Source organism: Betta splendens, chromosome 7, assembly GCF_900634795.4.
Source record: "Betta splendens chromosome 7, fBetSpl5.4, whole genome shotgun sequence".
Taxonomy (NCBI): domain Eukaryota; kingdom Metazoa; phylum Chordata; class Actinopteri; order Anabantiformes; family Osphronemidae; genus Betta; species Betta splendens.
The window spans coordinates 5,289,647-5,306,085 of record NC_040887.2 but is presented as its reverse complement, the minus strand read 5'-3'; the positions used below and the strand labels follow the sequence as shown (position 1 = coordinate 5,306,085).

General features: G+C 48.0%; 1 protein-coding gene across 2 annotated transcripts in view; it reads left to right on the top strand.

Moving 5' to 3' along the window:
* Positions 1-16,439, top strand: part of dip2ba (disco-interacting protein 2 homolog Ba) — a 28,349-nt gene that overhangs the window by 8,358 nt on the left and 3,552 nt on the right. The window contains exons 2-38 of one of the 2 annotated variants that reach the window (XM_029156331.3): positions 4,320-4,391; positions 5,439-5,594; positions 5,712-5,837; positions 5,973-6,209; positions 6,294-6,422; positions 7,190-7,309; positions 7,422-7,619; positions 7,790-7,881; positions 7,961-8,071; positions 8,196-8,319; positions 8,415-8,524; positions 8,664-8,766; positions 8,844-8,908; positions 9,004-9,097; positions 9,265-9,384; positions 9,468-9,582; positions 9,790-9,929; positions 10,023-10,159; positions 10,492-10,572; positions 10,666-10,793; positions 11,073-11,187; positions 11,307-11,508; positions 11,618-11,730; positions 12,160-12,183; positions 13,396-13,476; positions 13,628-13,751; positions 13,845-13,966; positions 14,059-14,170; positions 14,452-14,561; positions 14,778-14,908; positions 14,988-15,156; positions 15,243-15,413; positions 15,519-15,580; positions 15,669-15,726; positions 15,851-15,925; positions 16,009-16,183; positions 16,285-16,408. In XM_029156331.3, the coding sequence (XP_029012164.1) occupies positions 4,320-4,391; positions 5,439-5,594; positions 5,712-5,837; positions 5,973-6,209; positions 6,294-6,422; positions 7,190-7,309; positions 7,422-7,619; positions 7,790-7,881; positions 7,961-8,071; positions 8,196-8,319; positions 8,415-8,524; positions 8,664-8,766; positions 8,844-8,908; positions 9,004-9,097; positions 9,265-9,384; positions 9,468-9,582; positions 9,790-9,929; positions 10,023-10,159; positions 10,492-10,572; positions 10,666-10,793; positions 11,073-11,187; positions 11,307-11,508; positions 11,618-11,730; positions 12,160-12,183; positions 13,396-13,476; positions 13,628-13,751; positions 13,845-13,966; positions 14,059-14,170; positions 14,452-14,561; positions 14,778-14,908; positions 14,988-15,156; positions 15,243-15,413; positions 15,519-15,580; positions 15,669-15,726; positions 15,851-15,925; positions 16,009-16,183; positions 16,285-16,408 (4,426 nt within the window). The remainder of the gene's footprint in view (positions 1-4,319; positions 4,392-5,438; positions 5,595-5,711; positions 5,838-5,972; positions 6,210-6,293; positions 6,423-7,189; positions 7,310-7,421; positions 7,620-7,789; positions 7,882-7,960; positions 8,072-8,195; positions 8,320-8,414; positions 8,525-8,663; positions 8,767-8,843; positions 8,909-9,003; positions 9,098-9,264; positions 9,385-9,467; positions 9,583-9,789; positions 9,930-10,022; positions 10,160-10,491; positions 10,573-10,665; positions 10,794-11,072; positions 11,188-11,306; positions 11,509-11,617; positions 11,731-12,159; positions 12,184-13,395; positions 13,477-13,627; positions 13,752-13,844; positions 13,967-14,058; positions 14,171-14,451; positions 14,562-14,777; positions 14,909-14,987; positions 15,157-15,242; positions 15,414-15,518; positions 15,581-15,668; positions 15,727-15,850; positions 15,926-16,008; positions 16,184-16,284; positions 16,409-16,439) is intronic. The other variant, XM_029156333.3, reaches the window with a different exon arrangement.

Genomic DNA, 16,439 nt, shown 5'->3' with positions numbered 1-16,439 from the left:
GTTTAACACATTTCCAGCTCAGACTATGGGAAGCTGTTAACATCTACTTTAACTAATGACCAGGTGCAGATAAATAGCTTTGGTGTCACCCGCCTTCATTTGCATTTCCTGCCAAGTGCTATTTACCCGCGTTCTCGGCACAGTCAAGCCGTTGTTGTTTGGAATCGCTATAAATAAGCTCCTGCGGGTGACGTTAGTTCCTCTCCTCGCAGACCCTGTGTTTATGTGTATTTACATGTCAATGCGCTCACCGCGGCCGTTTCATGCGAATATTTTCGCGTGTGGTTGAGCGCAGTCTTCTTGTGACAGATATCTGCTCGCGCAGACCCTGCGGGAAAGTACATTGCTTTTGTTGATCTGATTTTTGCAGTCGTCACAGTGTTGTGAGTTAGCATCACATTTGTCACACACAATAAGCCACTGATGAACAAAGACAGCCTCTGTGCAGACTGAACCGGCATCTAGGCCTCGAAGTCTGAGCATGACTTCACAGCGTTAGAAGGCATTCCTGCATTACAGGCTTGGACGCCAGCCACATTTTTTTTTTATTTTATCATCTATCCTTTTTTAACAAAGCCACACCAATGTCCAGATGGAGAGGTGTAATCTGTTGGGTTAGATGTAATCTGAGATTACGGATTAGGATGGAGGCAGAAATGTGAATGTAGCAGGATTCGCATGATGTGAAAGCGAGGTTTATTTGTTTACTGCTGTCCGTCTAATCTGTGTCGGTATCCTCCTTTTTTAGGTTTAGGCTCAGCCTTGTGTTTGTGAGGGACCTCTGACATGTAGGTGTGTGCGTGCCAGAGGAAGTGAGGAATATGTGGGTGATTTAGGCAGTTGTGTCACTTCCTCCCAGGCTAATCTGCTGACTATAATTACAGGGCTGCCTCACATAGGGGGTCTGTGTGTGTGTGTCTGTGTTTGTGTTTATACATTGGGAAGCTCTGTACGTGGTATAGACGCGTGCTTTGTGCAACAACTCTGAGAAATAACAAAATAACACAAGAAATGGCATCAGTGCTGTTGCCACATCCTTTAAGGAAGTGAAAAACTGAGTCACTGGCTTCGCGTTCACCGGAACGAACAGGCCTTGTTCATGCATGTCGGAAGCGTTGTTGAAATAAACTGCCCAGGGGCTCGTCAGCTGATCTTGGCCCATTAATCACCCCACCACTGTCCAAATCTTCTATTACTGCCCATTAATGTTTAGGTCTGGTTCTCCCCGTTGGGGGGTGACGGCTGCTGACCTTCCAGTCTAGACTCTCTCTGTCTGCTAGCATCAAGTCCTGGCTCATCATTCTTAGTAGGTAACATTAGCCCGGCGGTGACCTCTTACTGAGACCCCCACAAGCTCCGCTGCCTATGAGGTTTTATTACTTTGGTACACCAAAGTGTTACACCAAAAAGCTTGTTTACTGCCATATTCATCCGTACCAAGGGCACTTCATCTGCATTTTGAAAATAACTTAAGGGATTAAGGTTTGCTTTTAAACACTTCAGATGGATTTTTAATTAAAAAAATGAAGTAAAAAAGACATAGGGGAAAACTCTGATATTAAAAGGCCTTCACTAAGCCTCTGTAGCAGAGAGCAGCGTTTCTCTAAGGCCACATAGTTTAAAAGAAGCAGCTTTACAGTATAAACAACAGACTCATGCGTTACAACCACTGGACTCTGTTTTTGTCCTTAATAAATGTCCATGACGCTTGTTTGACTTCAAGTCAATGATTCCAGGTTTCACCTATTAGTGAAAACACCTAAAGTCTTACACAAGCCTCCAGCTCTAAGGATCGGATCAGTTTGCGTGTGTGTCATAACCGCAGCCTTTTCTTCTTATCCTGCCCTGGTTGTGTGCTGTTTACACAACGTTTATTAGTCACCATTTATTCGCCGTTGATGTAACATTTGTGCTCCTCTTCAGGGTTGTTTCCATTTATCAGATTTTAGGCAGACGGTTGTCAGCTGTTTGGGAAACAATGGGAAGGACAGTGAAATATTGCACCTCGTTTATGGCCTCATGTCTTTTTGGGGCTCACAAAATCTGTAGGTACTAGTTGACCTCACCAAAGCCATAGATGCAGATGGATGCACATTAGGTGGTCAGTAATGCCTATAGAACCCTTTGAGTCAGATGGTACAGTAGCCTTCTATGATTATTCTGTCTGTGTTGGTGTGTGTCCCCCTCTCTGACCCTGTGCTGTCAGCTGTTCGAGGATCAGACCTCACTTGAGGTCAGAGGTCAGCAGCAGCGGTGTAAAAGGAGATTCAGAGTGGTCTAACTGTGAGATGAGTGCAGCGGTCACACATTTAGATGAACACCCCGCGTGTGGAGCGGGTCCAGCATGTGGACCTGCGACATCTCCCTCCTCCAGGTCAGTCAGCATTAGCGCCCGTGTGTCCCGTGGCCGCCTTTAACCCGGACCAGCTGTGTACACACCGATACGTTTGCCTCCTGAAGGTTTAAGCCAGCGACCCAGCTCTGCTGTCTGTCCAGCCTGGCGTTCTCCAATCAGCACATTCCTCTTCCTCTAGACAGACGCAGGGAGCGGGTTCTGGCAGCGCTCGCGCAGGGCGGGGTAGCGCTCGCATCCTGTCCTCCGACCTCCGACTGCACACACTGAGCCGCTTCGCCTCGCGCTCACGTCCAGCAGCACCCCGTCCTCGCTCTCCAAACTCACAGCGACTCCTCTGTTTTGAAGCAGCTGTCACAGTCGCTCTCTCAACCCAGAGCCCGTCAGTGCCGCCGGGCCGGCGTGGCCGCGCCGGGCCGCGCCTGTTCTGACCCGCGCTCGCACAGACTCTCCTCTGTCCCCTTTAACGGCCTTCCGTCGGCCATCTTTCCCTCCCTCACTTCCTCCCTCGCGCCACCGTTTGGACTGGGCCGGACAGAACCCGGTCTCCAACAACAACACCGCTCCAGTCCAGTACATTTGCTGCCGTCTGAGGGTTCTCCCCAGCATAAACCAGCCCAAGGCACGCCTGAAGAAGAAAGAAGATCGCGACACCCCATCTTTGTTGGCTTTTTCATCCCGGGCAGATTTCAGGCCCGTGTGTGTATCCAGGCATGAACAAGTTGAATGCTGGCCACTCCATTTGAGCTCCTTTTATACAGAGAACAACAAAGCACTCGGCATTCAATCACACGCTGCCTCTCGCTCTCAAACTCCCTGACTTTGCTCTGCTGGCTGCTTCTCTGAACGCTTTAAACTCCCTCCTCCTCCTTCCTCACTACATGATCTCACGGCGCTGTGAATCCTCCAGAGTTTTCTGCACGGGAAGGATCAGAAAATCTGCAACCCATAATCCTCATATTGAATTCTGAGGGAAATTTTCTGACTCTGAGACGCTCCAGTGGAGTGTGAGTGGAGCTCCCCACCCAGCGCCCTTCTTTCAGCACACCTCCCTCAAATCTGCTGCTGAACTTTGGCTCCCCCCGCTATTCTCGCTTTCTTTCCGTTGTTGGTTCGTGCACGCACCAAGCCGCTTCCTCACACTTCCTTGAGTGACCATGTGTTTATCACCTCCCATAACTCTTTCCTCAACAATGCTAACTTTTACCTTCCCTCCCTGTTATCTCTCGATTCTCCGTAGCTTGGACAAGGGTCTCCTTGTTGTTGTGGCCGAGGTGTCGGGGGTTGAGGCTGCACAGCCCATTGGCACGTTGCACTTGACATAGCATATGGTGTTATCTCTAGGCCCAGGAGAAGGGGAATAACTGAGCGTGTGGGAGGTGGGAATAGTGGGATTGTTTGTGTGCACAAGGGGAGTGTGTGTATGTGGGAGAGGGAGGGTCTCGCGTGCGTGTTTGCTGCACAAACTCACGGTGTTCTGGGGTCCTGGTTAAGTGGACTTTGTCTTTGTTCTTCTGCTCTTGAACAAACTCTGGCGGAGGTGAGAGTCCTGCCAGTCCAAGGCCAAGCGAGGAAGGGCTGGTGCTGTTCGTACAGTGGGAACCGAGGGGGGGAGGTGGGGGAGATAAATGGCTGCGGTCCCATGTGAGAGGGCCTCACATGGCTTTTCTCCCGCTCTGCTTACTGTCGTGTGCAGCCTTCACTCGTATCATTGTTCTCTGCTAGTTGCTGTGTTCAGATTTGTGTTTGTTTACCGGAGCTAATGTAACCGGCTGTTATCTCCTTGGACCAAGCTGTTAATGTGCAGTTAGATCTGCTTTAAAAGGGACTTTTATTATTGCTATGACTCAACCCCTGTGAATGTATGAGCTAAAGTAAACGCTGTGTGTTTGTATTTGTGTCAGAGATGCTTTCTGTGCTCATTATGACTAATGTAACAGCAGCGTGTCGCTCTCCTCTCTCCTAGGTGACATCACGCAGAAGGGCTATGAGAAGAAGAGGGCCAAGCTGCTGGCCTCCTACATCCCCCACTTGCCCAGTAAGATGAGCTCCTCTTCTGCTATTTGCTTTTGCTCATTTCCTGTTCTCTTGTGTTTGTGAGGCTTCCTAAGGTTGGTCACTCTCCTGAGTCATGTTATCAGTAAAGTGGAACATCTAAATCATCTGTTGGGAGAGCCCAGTGGAAACAAAGTGCTCAGCTTGTTTGGTTTTAAGTGTGATGTGTTGCATTCAGTGTGTCTGTAAATGTGCTTCCAAGTTGTTAGAAAGAATTTCTGGCTTTCTGTGGCACTCTAGTGGTCCGAATGGGAACTGCAGAGCCCAACCTTCAGTAATGTATAACAATTTCATATAAATCAATAACCAAAACTAATAGAACAATTTTATTTATTTCCTATAACTCATGGACCCTGTAAATAAACCCACCTTAAGTCACTTCACCAGGGAAGTTCCAGAGTTTTACTTTATTACTGTGAGCCAGTCACCTCTGTCCTCATTGCTGAGCTGATCTGCTCTGGTTCTTCTCAGTCAGCTGCCTCCCATGAGGGTGCGGCGTTTCCTTAGCAAAAAATTGCACAATTTTAGCAGTGACTTTGGAAAAACCCTTTTTAATTGGTCTCTGTAAGATGGTTTACATGTTTAGCCTTCCTCTCTCAGTCGGCACATGATGCTTTGCGAATGTCTGCGTCAGGACATTTTTAATATTTATTGCCTACTTGTGTGGTTTTCGTGGCTTTGCTCTCTGTCATGTAACGCTTAGCATGTTCTGGATGTTGAATGAGGTCCAGGAGAGCTTCGAAGGTCACCTCCTGCACCTGTCCCCTCAGGGGCCTCATCCCTCCTTTTTTCCAAGGGGACTCCATCTTTCAGACTCTCTGGGAAGGGAATTCAGTGGGCTAAAAATACACGGGCCTGAGTATAACCTAGTTTCATGTACTCTGTGTAGAGTATGTATATGATGTATCAGCCTAGTGTAGGTTCTTATTTAGTAAATTTAGAACGCTTCTTAATGGATAATATTAACTTCTCATAAGCTCATGTTGGTGTGTTATTAATGTCCCTCTTTTGCACATAACTTCCTCTGTAGATGTGGATCTATCTCTGCCAGATGTACAGCTTTCCCCAGGCCACAGTGTCGACCCCAGCCCGAGTCCAGAGGCCCCGGGCCCCTCCACCTCGTCGGCCTCCAGACACCACCGTGCACATCGTAGTGGAGGGGCCAGGGATGAGCGCTATAGATCCGGTACACATCATACAATAATCCAGCACTCATAAAATCAAACAAATTTGCTTCTTTTTTTTATACTTGGTCTGTTACTTTTCTCCTTTTTGACTTCCCCTCTTTATTCTGTTTATGTAGATATCCACACAGAGGCTGTGCAGGCAGCGCTGGCCAAACACAAAGAAGAGAAGATGGCACTGCCCATGCCAACCAAGAGACGCTCGGCCTTTGTTCAGTCTCCCATAGACACCTGTACACCTCCAGGTAAACTAAATGAGTCACAATTAACAGCCAGTGTAGCAGCCTGATCATTACGAGGGTCCTGGCTTCAGTGTCTTGTACTTTAGGGGTCTCAGTTTTAATCTCTCAGCAATATATGGCACTTTCTCTTTCCATCAGACACATCTTCTGCATCAGAGGATGAGGGCTCACTGCGCAAAAAGGCAGCTATCAGGGCAATCTTAGATCAAACCCTGCAAAGTCCCGATTACTGGATCAACCGCTCCGTCCAAAGCTCCTCAACATCCTCATCTGCTTCCTCCACCCTCTCCCATGGAGAGCCCAAGACCCAGCCTCAACCCCAGCTTCAGCCCGCTGCCTCCCTGTTGGCTGATGTACTGGCCCACACACGTATAGGTAAACTTGGTGCTTGATGTATTAATGGCTCAACTCCTATGTAATGGGTATGATGGCTGACCTTATCTGTCTCTTCTCTCACAGAAAACAGCGTCCCCCCAGATGTGACATCCTCCACTCCCCAGGAGAGAGGGTCCAGGGTGGACCTACCCCCGGCAGTCAGGGGCATGAGCCGTGGACAGAGTCGCTCCAGCATGCTGGATACCGCTGATGGTAACACCCACAATTACACAAGCCAGGATGTCTATAAATGTCTGTTGGTGGTTTAAATACGCATCAGTGTGTAAATGTGGGGAGAAAAATCACACAGACATTTTCTGTTCCTGAAATTTGTGGAACTTGCTTACTGTCATCTGGTTCTTACTTGGATCATGAGGTTTAACGATTTGCATGTCATAATCTGTTTTCTGTTTGCCTTTCACTGTGTGACCCCCAGCATCGCAGTGACAAGGCTGTGTGGAGTGTGTTCAAATCAATGAATGATCTGCTCATGTTCATCAGAAATCACGCTCAACATCATCCTCATTTCACTGTGTGGTGATTGCTGCTAATGACTGATGTTTTGTGTTCTTTCTTTTGGGTCCATTAATCCTGTCCCTGTCTTGCCTTTGATTTAAAAAAAGGAAAAAGAAAAGGTAATATAAATCGAAACTGGGGAAGGGGAGGGATGCTGAAGAGGCCCAGATGAGCTTGCTTTCCAGCCTCGTGTCTATCTGACCTGTCTTTATGTTCGTCTCGTGTCATACAGTAGGTTTAGATGCACAGAACCTCCAATATTTGCTTTTCCTAAATACTGTCCAGTTTCTGTCTCTTCAAACCCTTCCTGCTGATGACTCTGATCCTGACTGCGTGCTAGTGTTTAGGGTTCTGCCTGTGTGATCTGTGTTAGAATAGAATTGCATGTGTGAGTTTGTGTGCATATTTTGCATTTGTGTGACTGCATGTGATTGTGACTGTGGCTGTTATTGGTGTTCTTTCAGGTGTGCCTGTCAATAGCAGGGTGTCCACTAAGATCCAGCAGCTGTTGAATACGCTCAAACGACCCAAAAGACCACCGCTCAGCGAATTCTTCGTAGATGACTCTGAGGAAATTGTAGAGAGTGAGTCACTTGTTATTAGTCTTGTAAACAATGTCTACCTTTTTGTTAAAGGTGTAATTGTAGGGTTAGGCCCATATTCAAAGCTTATCCTTGTGTCTGTTTTGATGTGCAGTTCCCCAGCCGGACCCCAACACCCCGAAGCCTGAGGGGCGTCAGATCATCCCGGTGAAGGGGGAGCCCCTGGGAGTGGTCAGTAACTGGCCCCCTGCCCTACAAGCTGCCCTGGCCCGCTGGGGAGCCACCCAGGCCAAGAGCCCTGCCCTCACTGCACTGGACATCACTGGCAAACCTCTCTACACACTCACATATGGTGAGCGACACCTTTACTCCCCGAAAGGTTTTATTTGGACATTTAACAGCGTCTCAGTTGACAAAGCTCAAAAGTTGAGTTTATCTTGTTCTTTTTTTGTCGTTATTGTGTGGTTTTATAGTATTTTGTGATTCTAATGGTAGTTCAACATGAATGAACTTTTTCCCCAGGTAAATTATGGAGTCGCAGTCTGAAGCTGGCCTATACGCTCCTGAACAAGCTGGGCACCAAGACAGAGCCTGTCCTACAACCCGGAGATCGGGTAAGAGAGTGACAGGTGCTGATACGTATGCAGTTTATAGAGGATCACGAGAAGGAAACTAAGATCTTCTTTTTCTTAGGTGGCACTGGTGTATCCCAACAGTGACCCAGGCATGTTCTGGGTGGCTTTCTATGGCTGCCTGTTAGCGGAGGTCATTCCTGTGCCGATTGAGGTCCCACTCTCACGACAGGTGGTGATGATACGGCTCAGTGAATTTCATAATGAGAATTACCAAATGTCTCCCTGCATTTTTAGGATATTCTATCCCTATCCTTGTGTGTCACATTTCTCTTGACCCTTGCCTCTCTTCATAGGATGCTGGCAGTCAGCAGATTGGCTTCCTGTTGGGCAGCTGTGGTGTCAGTCTGGCGCTAACCAGTGAGGTGTGCCTCAAAGGGCTCCCCAAGACACCAAATGGAGAGATCATCCAGTTCAAAGGTCTGCAAGCTCGAACACGCCATTACGCATTGTTATTTTAAACCATCTTTGTGTCATCTTTGTGTTTATTTATGTATTGTGGTAATATTCACCAGGATGGCCAAGGATGAAATGGGTTGTGACAGATACAAAGTACCTGACCAAACCATCCAAAGACTGGCAGCCCCACATCCCCACTGCCAACACAGACACAGCCTACATAGAGGTATCTTCCATTTCCATGATTCTACCCAACTGTACACCTTCAGAGGTGTCAGTCAGCGACAGAACTGATCAGTGCTGCAGTACTGCATACCATAAAACCCTAATTGACGTTTCTTTGTGCATTCTTTCCTCCACACAAGTACAAAGCAAGTAAGGAGGGAACAGTCATGGGAGTCGCTGTGTCAAAGATCTCGATGCTGACCCACTGTCAAGCCCTCACTCAGGCTTGTAACTACGTTGAAGGTCAGAGCAGAGTGTTTTATTCAAGTTATGCTGACTGAGCTGGTGATGGCATTCTCACGTTTATACGTCTGTTGTAGGAGAGACACTGGTCAATGTGCTGGACTGCAAGAAGGACATGGGCTTGTGGCATGGCGTCTTAACGGTGAGAATAATTGTAACGATTCATATCGAATACTTGTTGACCTCTTCAGCTATGATATTATGTGTGTATGAACAATGTGTGTTTCTCTTTTGCAGAGTGTTATGAACAGAATTCACACCATCACAGTGCCATATGCTGTCATGAAGGCGTGTCCCATGTCCTGGGTGCAGAGGGTCCACATCCACAAAGGTTCAGCTCTATATACAGTATATATTGGATGGAAGTTTTGTTCAGTGCCTCCTCAGCTTTTTTATATTCATCACTCAGCACCAAATAGACAAGAAACAGTGATTTCCTGTTTCCTGTCCAGTGTAATGTCCTGTTATATGACTATCGCATGCCTTTTCGTCTCATAGCACGCGTGGCCCTGGTTAAGTGCCGTGACCTCCACTGGGCTATGATGGCTCACAAGGACCAGAAGGACAACAACTTGTCCTCCATACGTATGCTTATTGTGGCAGATGGAGCAAATCCATGTGAGTGCAAAAACACACTTCACAAGTTGGTGACTTTTCCTGTTTTTGTTTTTGCTGATCCTTTCAATGTCTTCTGTTGTCAGGGTCTGTGTCATCATGTGATGCCTTCCTGAACGTGTTCCAGTCTCAGGGGCTGAAACCTGAGGTCATCTGTCCATGTGCCACGTCTCCTGAGGCCCTGACTGTGGCCATACGCAGGTAATGCCTGCTTTTAGAAAGGGTGATACATATTAATTGAGCTATAACGATAATTTTAATTCATTGGCGTTCTGCCTTGCATTTTGTGTAAAGACACCCATTTTGAGTGTCTGCTCTGGTTTGTTTTTTTGTTGGGTGCATTTGGGTGTAGAAACGTCCCACTTTAATACAGCCCACAAATAGAAAAGCATTCTTGGCTTTCTGCAGGCCTGGTGCACGAGGAGCTCCACTGCCTGCCAGGGCCATCTTATCTATGGGCGGGCTGAGCCACGGCGTGATCCGGGTGAACACTGAGGACAAGAACTCTGCTCTTACTGTACAGGATGTGGGCCACATTATGCCTGGAGGTTAGCCACACACTTGGGTTTAACTTTTACAGCAGACGTACACCACCTGCCGTGTTCACACTGAACCCTTTTTTATCTGCTTGTGCGTTTCAGCTCTGATGTGCATCGTCAAACCCGACGGGTCGCCACAGCTCTGTAAAACGGACGAGATAGGAGAGATCGTGATCAACTCTCGCGCTGGAGGCACCATGTACTACGGTTTACCTGGCGTCACCAAGAACACGTTTGAGGTTTGTAAAAACCAAACCTCATCCACTCTTACACCAATACAGTAGCTTATGCATTCATGAAATATTCTGTCAACTCACTGCTGTCTGTTTAGAATCACATGGACCTGTCCGGACACTAATAAAGCTCTCCACTAGATGGCGTCATGTACTGTATTTTATTTCATGACACTTCCTGTTCCTGTATTGTCCCAGTCATTCTTTCATGGCTGATGGGTTTTTTTTTTCTGTAGGGACATTTAACCTTAAGACAATAAAACGACACTAATACTAGTACACTCTCAGTGTGCTGTATGCAGTTGAATTAAACCTTTGATGTCCATCTCAATCTGTAGGTGATCCCTGTCAACCAAGCAGGAGCCCCCATTGGCGAGATCCCCTTCTCTAGGACAGGCCTGCTTGGATTTGTGGGCCCGGTAAGACGCGCATCCAAAGAAATATGGACGGCTGTTGTGTCAGATCACGAGTCATGGCAGAGCCCCCTTGCTGAGTTAAACCCTTCTCTACAGGGCAGCCTGGTGTTTGTGGTGGGGAAGATAGAAGGGCTGCTGACAGTGAGCGGGCGGCGCCACAATGCAGATGACCTGGTGGCCACGGCGCTCGCAGTGGAGCCTGTCAAAACGGTTTACAGGGGGAGGTGAGACTGCTGTGTCCGCTCAGTGTGAGCCAGTGTGAAGATTTACAGTGCAGTAATCTGTGTGTCTCTACAATTTTTAAAGGCTGCACAAAATATGCCTTTTAAAATAGGCAAAGAGGGATTGTTATTAATAAATAAAAGTGCTAAATATTTGTAGGCCCCATTTTGTTTTCTCTCATTGTTTGACTTCAAATGACTTGTGTTGAAGCTTTAGCAGCCTACAGCCCCTCCACAGTTGGGCGGTTTGTGCCCGTTCTCACTCCCTTCTCATCTGTGTAGGATCGCCGTGTTCTCAGTGACAGTGTTTTATGATGAGAGGATCGTGATTGTGGCAGAGCAGAGGCCGGATGCCAGTGAGGAGGACAGCTTCCAGTGGATGAGCCGAGTCCTGCAGGTAAATCACGCGTGTCAAATGTGTTGTGATGCTGTGTCTTCTTAGGGCAAATATTTTGATATTTACGGGCTCGTATTTATTTTGTATTTACAAAGTCATGCTGGGTTATTTGTGTACAGGCCATTGACAGCATCCATCAGGTCGGCCTGTATTGCCTCGCGCTCGTCCCAGCCAACACCCTCCCAAAGACGCCTCTTGGAGGAATCCACATCTGTGAGACCAAGCAGAACTTTCTGGAGGGAAACCTGCATCCTTGTAATATCCTCATGTGCCCACACACTTGTGTCACCAACATGCCCAAACCAAGACAGAAGCAGCCAGGTAGGCCTCTGCACTGAACCCACTGTTTCCATCGGTGCTTCGTGTAAATCATCACAGCAGATGGAGATTATTCCCCCGACACCAGTCTGATCCTTTGTGTTTTGTCCAGTGGAAGTCGGCCCAGCCTCTATGGTCGTTGGCAACTTGGTGGCAGGGAAGCGGATCGCTCAGGCTACGGGGAGAGAGCTGGGCGTGGTGGACGACCAGGATCTGATCCGAAAGGTGAACACAAACCACTTATTGATTGAGATTCCTTATAACGAATGTAGCACCTCTTTGTTACAGGTTTAATTAATGTAAACTTACACTTGTCCAAGATTTTTCGTGGCTATTCCTATTCACTCTACATTGTAAATTATTTTTATTGTGTGTGGTTCCAAGTGTGATGGTTCCAGGTTTATCTTCTTATAAACTAAATGACTTTTTTGGAGTTTTGTTTGCCCTTTAGAAGAAACAGTTAAAGGTGTCATCTTAGACTGTAGCAAACTTTATTCTGTTTTATCATCATTGTCATCTGATGTTTTATAGACCAGACAGTCACATAAGCCAAACAATCAGAAAATGAATGGATTGTGCTATAGTCAAAGTGAAAGTGCTCTGACCTGCTGATGTCCTCCTAAACCTCTTGCCTTTGCTTGGGTTGGGCTTTAGCTGTGTATGTGGCCCACCATGATGGTAAGACTCTAGCCAGGCCTGTCTGGCCTCTGTCGCCGTCGCTTCTGCTGCTTCTGTCGGTCAGATGTGCTTGTGCAGCCACGGCACCTTTTAATGGGCCCCAGCAACAGCTGTGCTCCGACACACACGGCTCCTCGGCCGGCAGGGGTCCACACGCCTGAATTCATAGAATGCCTACACAATGAAACGACATTACGATCTTCATAAGAGTGTCCCTTATTAGACGTTCTCCCTGACCTGCTTAGGTGGCAGTTGGCCAGCAGTCTGATGCCTTTGCCAAAGGCTTGGCAGTAAATTAAGTGAAGCTCATTGACTTCAAGTAAATGAAACCTCATTTAAAGCAGACTTCAAGAAGCAGTTACTCACGGCATTTCTGTGTGCACCTCTGCTCGCTCGCTGTGTTCTGTGCTGCTCCCCTGTGTGGCATGGCTTGATGAGCGGCCAGGGCAGCCGGTCTGCATGGTGTGACTCCTGACTCATTACTAGAGCACGACCTGTCTGACAGGTGAGAGAGGGAGGCGCAAGGACAACGCCATCCGGTTCTTTTCATAGAACCCAACGTAACCGTGCTGTCTGTCAGATTTGAACGTCCACGGAGCGTCTGTTGGCCTGTTTTTATGTGCTGCCTAGTGTCCACTTTGCTCGTGCCTTTTGGAGGACCTATTTGCTTTTGTGTCCTGTCCTGTTCCGTCCTATGTGCTGGGTGGGCTGCGTGCTGACACCAGTAACAAATAAGCTAATAACAAATTTCACTTTGCTTATATACGTATGTAATTATAAGTAAATCCAGTGTTGTTGCACAGAAAGGCTCCAATGTGTTGTGGTACCTTCTTTTTATGACCCTTTTGCCTAAAAGGCCCATAGCCTCTTATTTTTGACAGTGGCTTAAATTAGCCTTTTAGCAGGTGCTGGTGGTCCCAGCATGACCCTCCTGTTGGTAACAAGGATATGCCTTAGTCACTCCCGGATCCTTTTCGTGTGTGAGAGGTCATAAGTGTCACAGATTATCCTTAATGTATTTTAGAACCTGTTCTGTCCACCCTCCCCCTCCCCCACAAAGTCTGCTGTTGCTGGGAGGACGTGGTGTTTTGTTCTGGTTGTTTCATGTGAGGATTTTATCTGTGTTTTACCCTTTTTGATGCTGCTTTGTTGGATTGTTTAATGTATATTAATTGATTGTTGATTGATTCATTTCTCTCTGGGCCTTTACAGCACCAGTTCCTGTCAGAGGCCCTGCAATGGAGAGCTCAAAGTGACCCAGACCATGTTCTGTATGTGCTGCTCAATGCCAAGGTAAATCACTGAGTTCTGAGAATCAGACGTAGAAGTACGAACCAACCAGCCAAGTACTGAACAACTACCCCTTGGTGTCGTTCTGTGATACTAATGGAGATCCATTTTGTTGGTGGCGCATTGAGCTGAACTTCCTGTGCTTTCGCTCTAGGGGGTGGCAGTGTGCACGGCTACATGTGCTCAGCTGCACAAAAGGGCAGAGAAAATCACAGCTACTCTCATGGAGAGAGGAGGCCTCAACACAGGCGACAATGTTGTGCTGCTTTATCCCCCAGGTGCACACACACACACACACACACACACACACACACCATGTACCTGAGCTGTTTTAATAGATCACAGTCTCACTCTGTGCCTTTGTCCTGCAGGTATTGACCTGATCGCTGCCTTCTACGGCTGCCTCTACGCGGGGGTCATCCCTGTGACAGTGAGGCCACCTCACCCACAGAACCTCGCAGCTACTCTTCCCACTGTTCGCATGATCATCGACGTAAGTACAGTTTCCAGCCAGTTTTCTGAGGGACGTTGTTGAGGCCTAGTAGTTTTTGTCGTTCAGAGACAACCTATCTGTGTCCGTTTCAGGTGAGCAAAGCAGCCTGCATCCTCACCACTCAGCCTCTGATGAGGATCCTCAGGTCTAGGGAGGCTGCTGCCAGTGTCAATGTGAAAACGTGGCCCACGATCATTGATACAGGTGCTTCTTTTGTTGCACGTGACACAAATGTAGCATAACTAAAATCTGTGTTGTGGCCTAATGTAGTGTACAAGCTCCTCTCTGTCTGGATACCGAACCACTGCTACATAATAGCTTAGTTCCTGCAGCTTTACATGCTTCTGCATATGATGTCGTTATGTTAGTTGTTAGTTAGCCACTAACCCAGTAGTAACAGGAACACAGATGGTAAGATGAAGGAATTGTGTACAGGCTTTATTTTGTTGGTATAAAATACTAAGTCCACTTCCTCCTCCACACAGATGATCTCCCCAGAAAGCGTCCTCCACACATCTACAAACCGCCCACAGCTGAGATGCTGGCCTATCTGGACTTCAGCGTGTCCACTACTGGCATGTTGACTGGAGTCAAAGTAAGTCACTGTTTTGTATTTGCTACAAACCTTTTAAATTCAGTCTAAATAGAATGTTAATAATATTTGAAATGTTGTGAGGACAATCGGTCATTAGTTAAACTGAGCAGGTTGAATGAATGCGTTGACACATACATACTAGACACCAGGTACAAGCAGTTTTCATCTGTTAGAAGGTAAAATTTCTTGCTTTGCTTTGTTTCCATGTCTCATCAGATGTCTCACGCTGCAGTCAGTACTCTGTGCCGCTCCATTAAGCTGCAGTGTGAGCTCTACTCCTCACGCCAGATAGCCATCTGTTTGGACCCGTACTGTGGCCTGGGCTTTGTCCTGTGGTGCCTCTCCAGGTACCGCTCACGTTGCCATACTTCATGTTGTTTTATCATACTGCCTGCGTTGCTACAGTGACTTGTGTTTTGCGTCCAGCGTTTACTCAGGTCACCAGTCCATCCTCATCCCCCCCCTGGAGCTGGAGTGCTCGCTGCCTGTGTGGCTGAGCACGCTGAGCCAGTACAAGATCAGAGACACCTTCTGCTCCTACTCTGTCATGGAGCTCTGCACCAAAGGCCTGGGCACCCAGACAGAGATGCTGAAGGTCAGATATCGCCACATGTTGAAATCCCTGCTCTGCTATTGCTGCACCTCATGCAGTACATGCATTGACTTTAACTTTGTCTCCAGGCGCGGGGTCTGAACCTGTCGTGTGTCCGGAGCTGTGTGGTGGTAGCGGAGGAGCGGCCTCGTCTTGCTCTCACACAGTCCTTCTCCAAGCTCTTCAAAGACCTCGGCCTGTCGTCGCGCGCCGTCAGCACTGCCTTCGGTTCCAGGGTCAACCTTGCCATCGGCCTGCAGGTTGGTTTCATATCAGCACGTGTGTAGAAGACTTCACTTTTCATATGTTGTGTGAACTTGACTGAGTTCCACAATGGTAACCACTGATTTCTACTCTGTTCTCAGGGCACCGCAGGACCAGATCCCTCCACCGTCTACGTTGATATGAAGTCCTTGCGTCATGACAGGTAAGAGCAGAGACTGATGTAAAAAGCTGCGACGCTGGTTGTGATGGAACAGAATGATGGACGGCCGTCTTTGGCGTGTCTTCCTCAGAGTAAGGCTGGTGGAGCGTGGGGCGCCGCAGAGTCTTCCACTCATGGAGTCGGGCACTGTAAGTATTGGTTATGGGCACGTAAACGGCATTCGTGTGATGGTCACACTCGCCACAGACACTGGCACTGATGGAGCAATGTATTTCTCCTATGGATAATGTCTCCTCCCCGTTTTCCTGTAAGATCCTGCCGGGAGTGCGGGTCATCATAGTCAGCACAGAGACCAGAGGCCCACTGGGAGACTCGCATCTTGGGGAGGTTAGTGGGCATAGCCTCGTTGTCCCTAATGATTCTTATCTTCTGTTCTCAGATTTGACTGTAAATGACCTGTCTTTGTTAAGATTTGGGTGAACAGCCCTCATAGCGCCAGTGGCTACTACACCATTTACGGGGAGGAGAGCCTGCAGGCAGATCATTTCAACACCAGACTCAGCTTCGGGGACCCCCAAACCTTATGGGCCAGGACAGGCTACTTGGGCTTCATCAAGAGAACCGAGCTGCTGGATGCAAGCGGAGGTGAAGGAGCCTTTCATAACTGATGCCACCGCATCATGACATGCATGGAAATAAGTAGACATTTTCTCTAGCTACAATTAATGTTTTTCCTTCTGCAACAGACCGTCACGACGCCTTGTTTGTGGTGGGCTCCCTGGATGAAACGCTGGAGTTGAGAGGGTTGCGCTATCATCCCATCGACATCGAGACGTCCGTGTCCCGAGCCCACCGCAGCATCGCAGAGAGGTGAGGCTCGGTCTGCCGCTCGCTGAGCGAG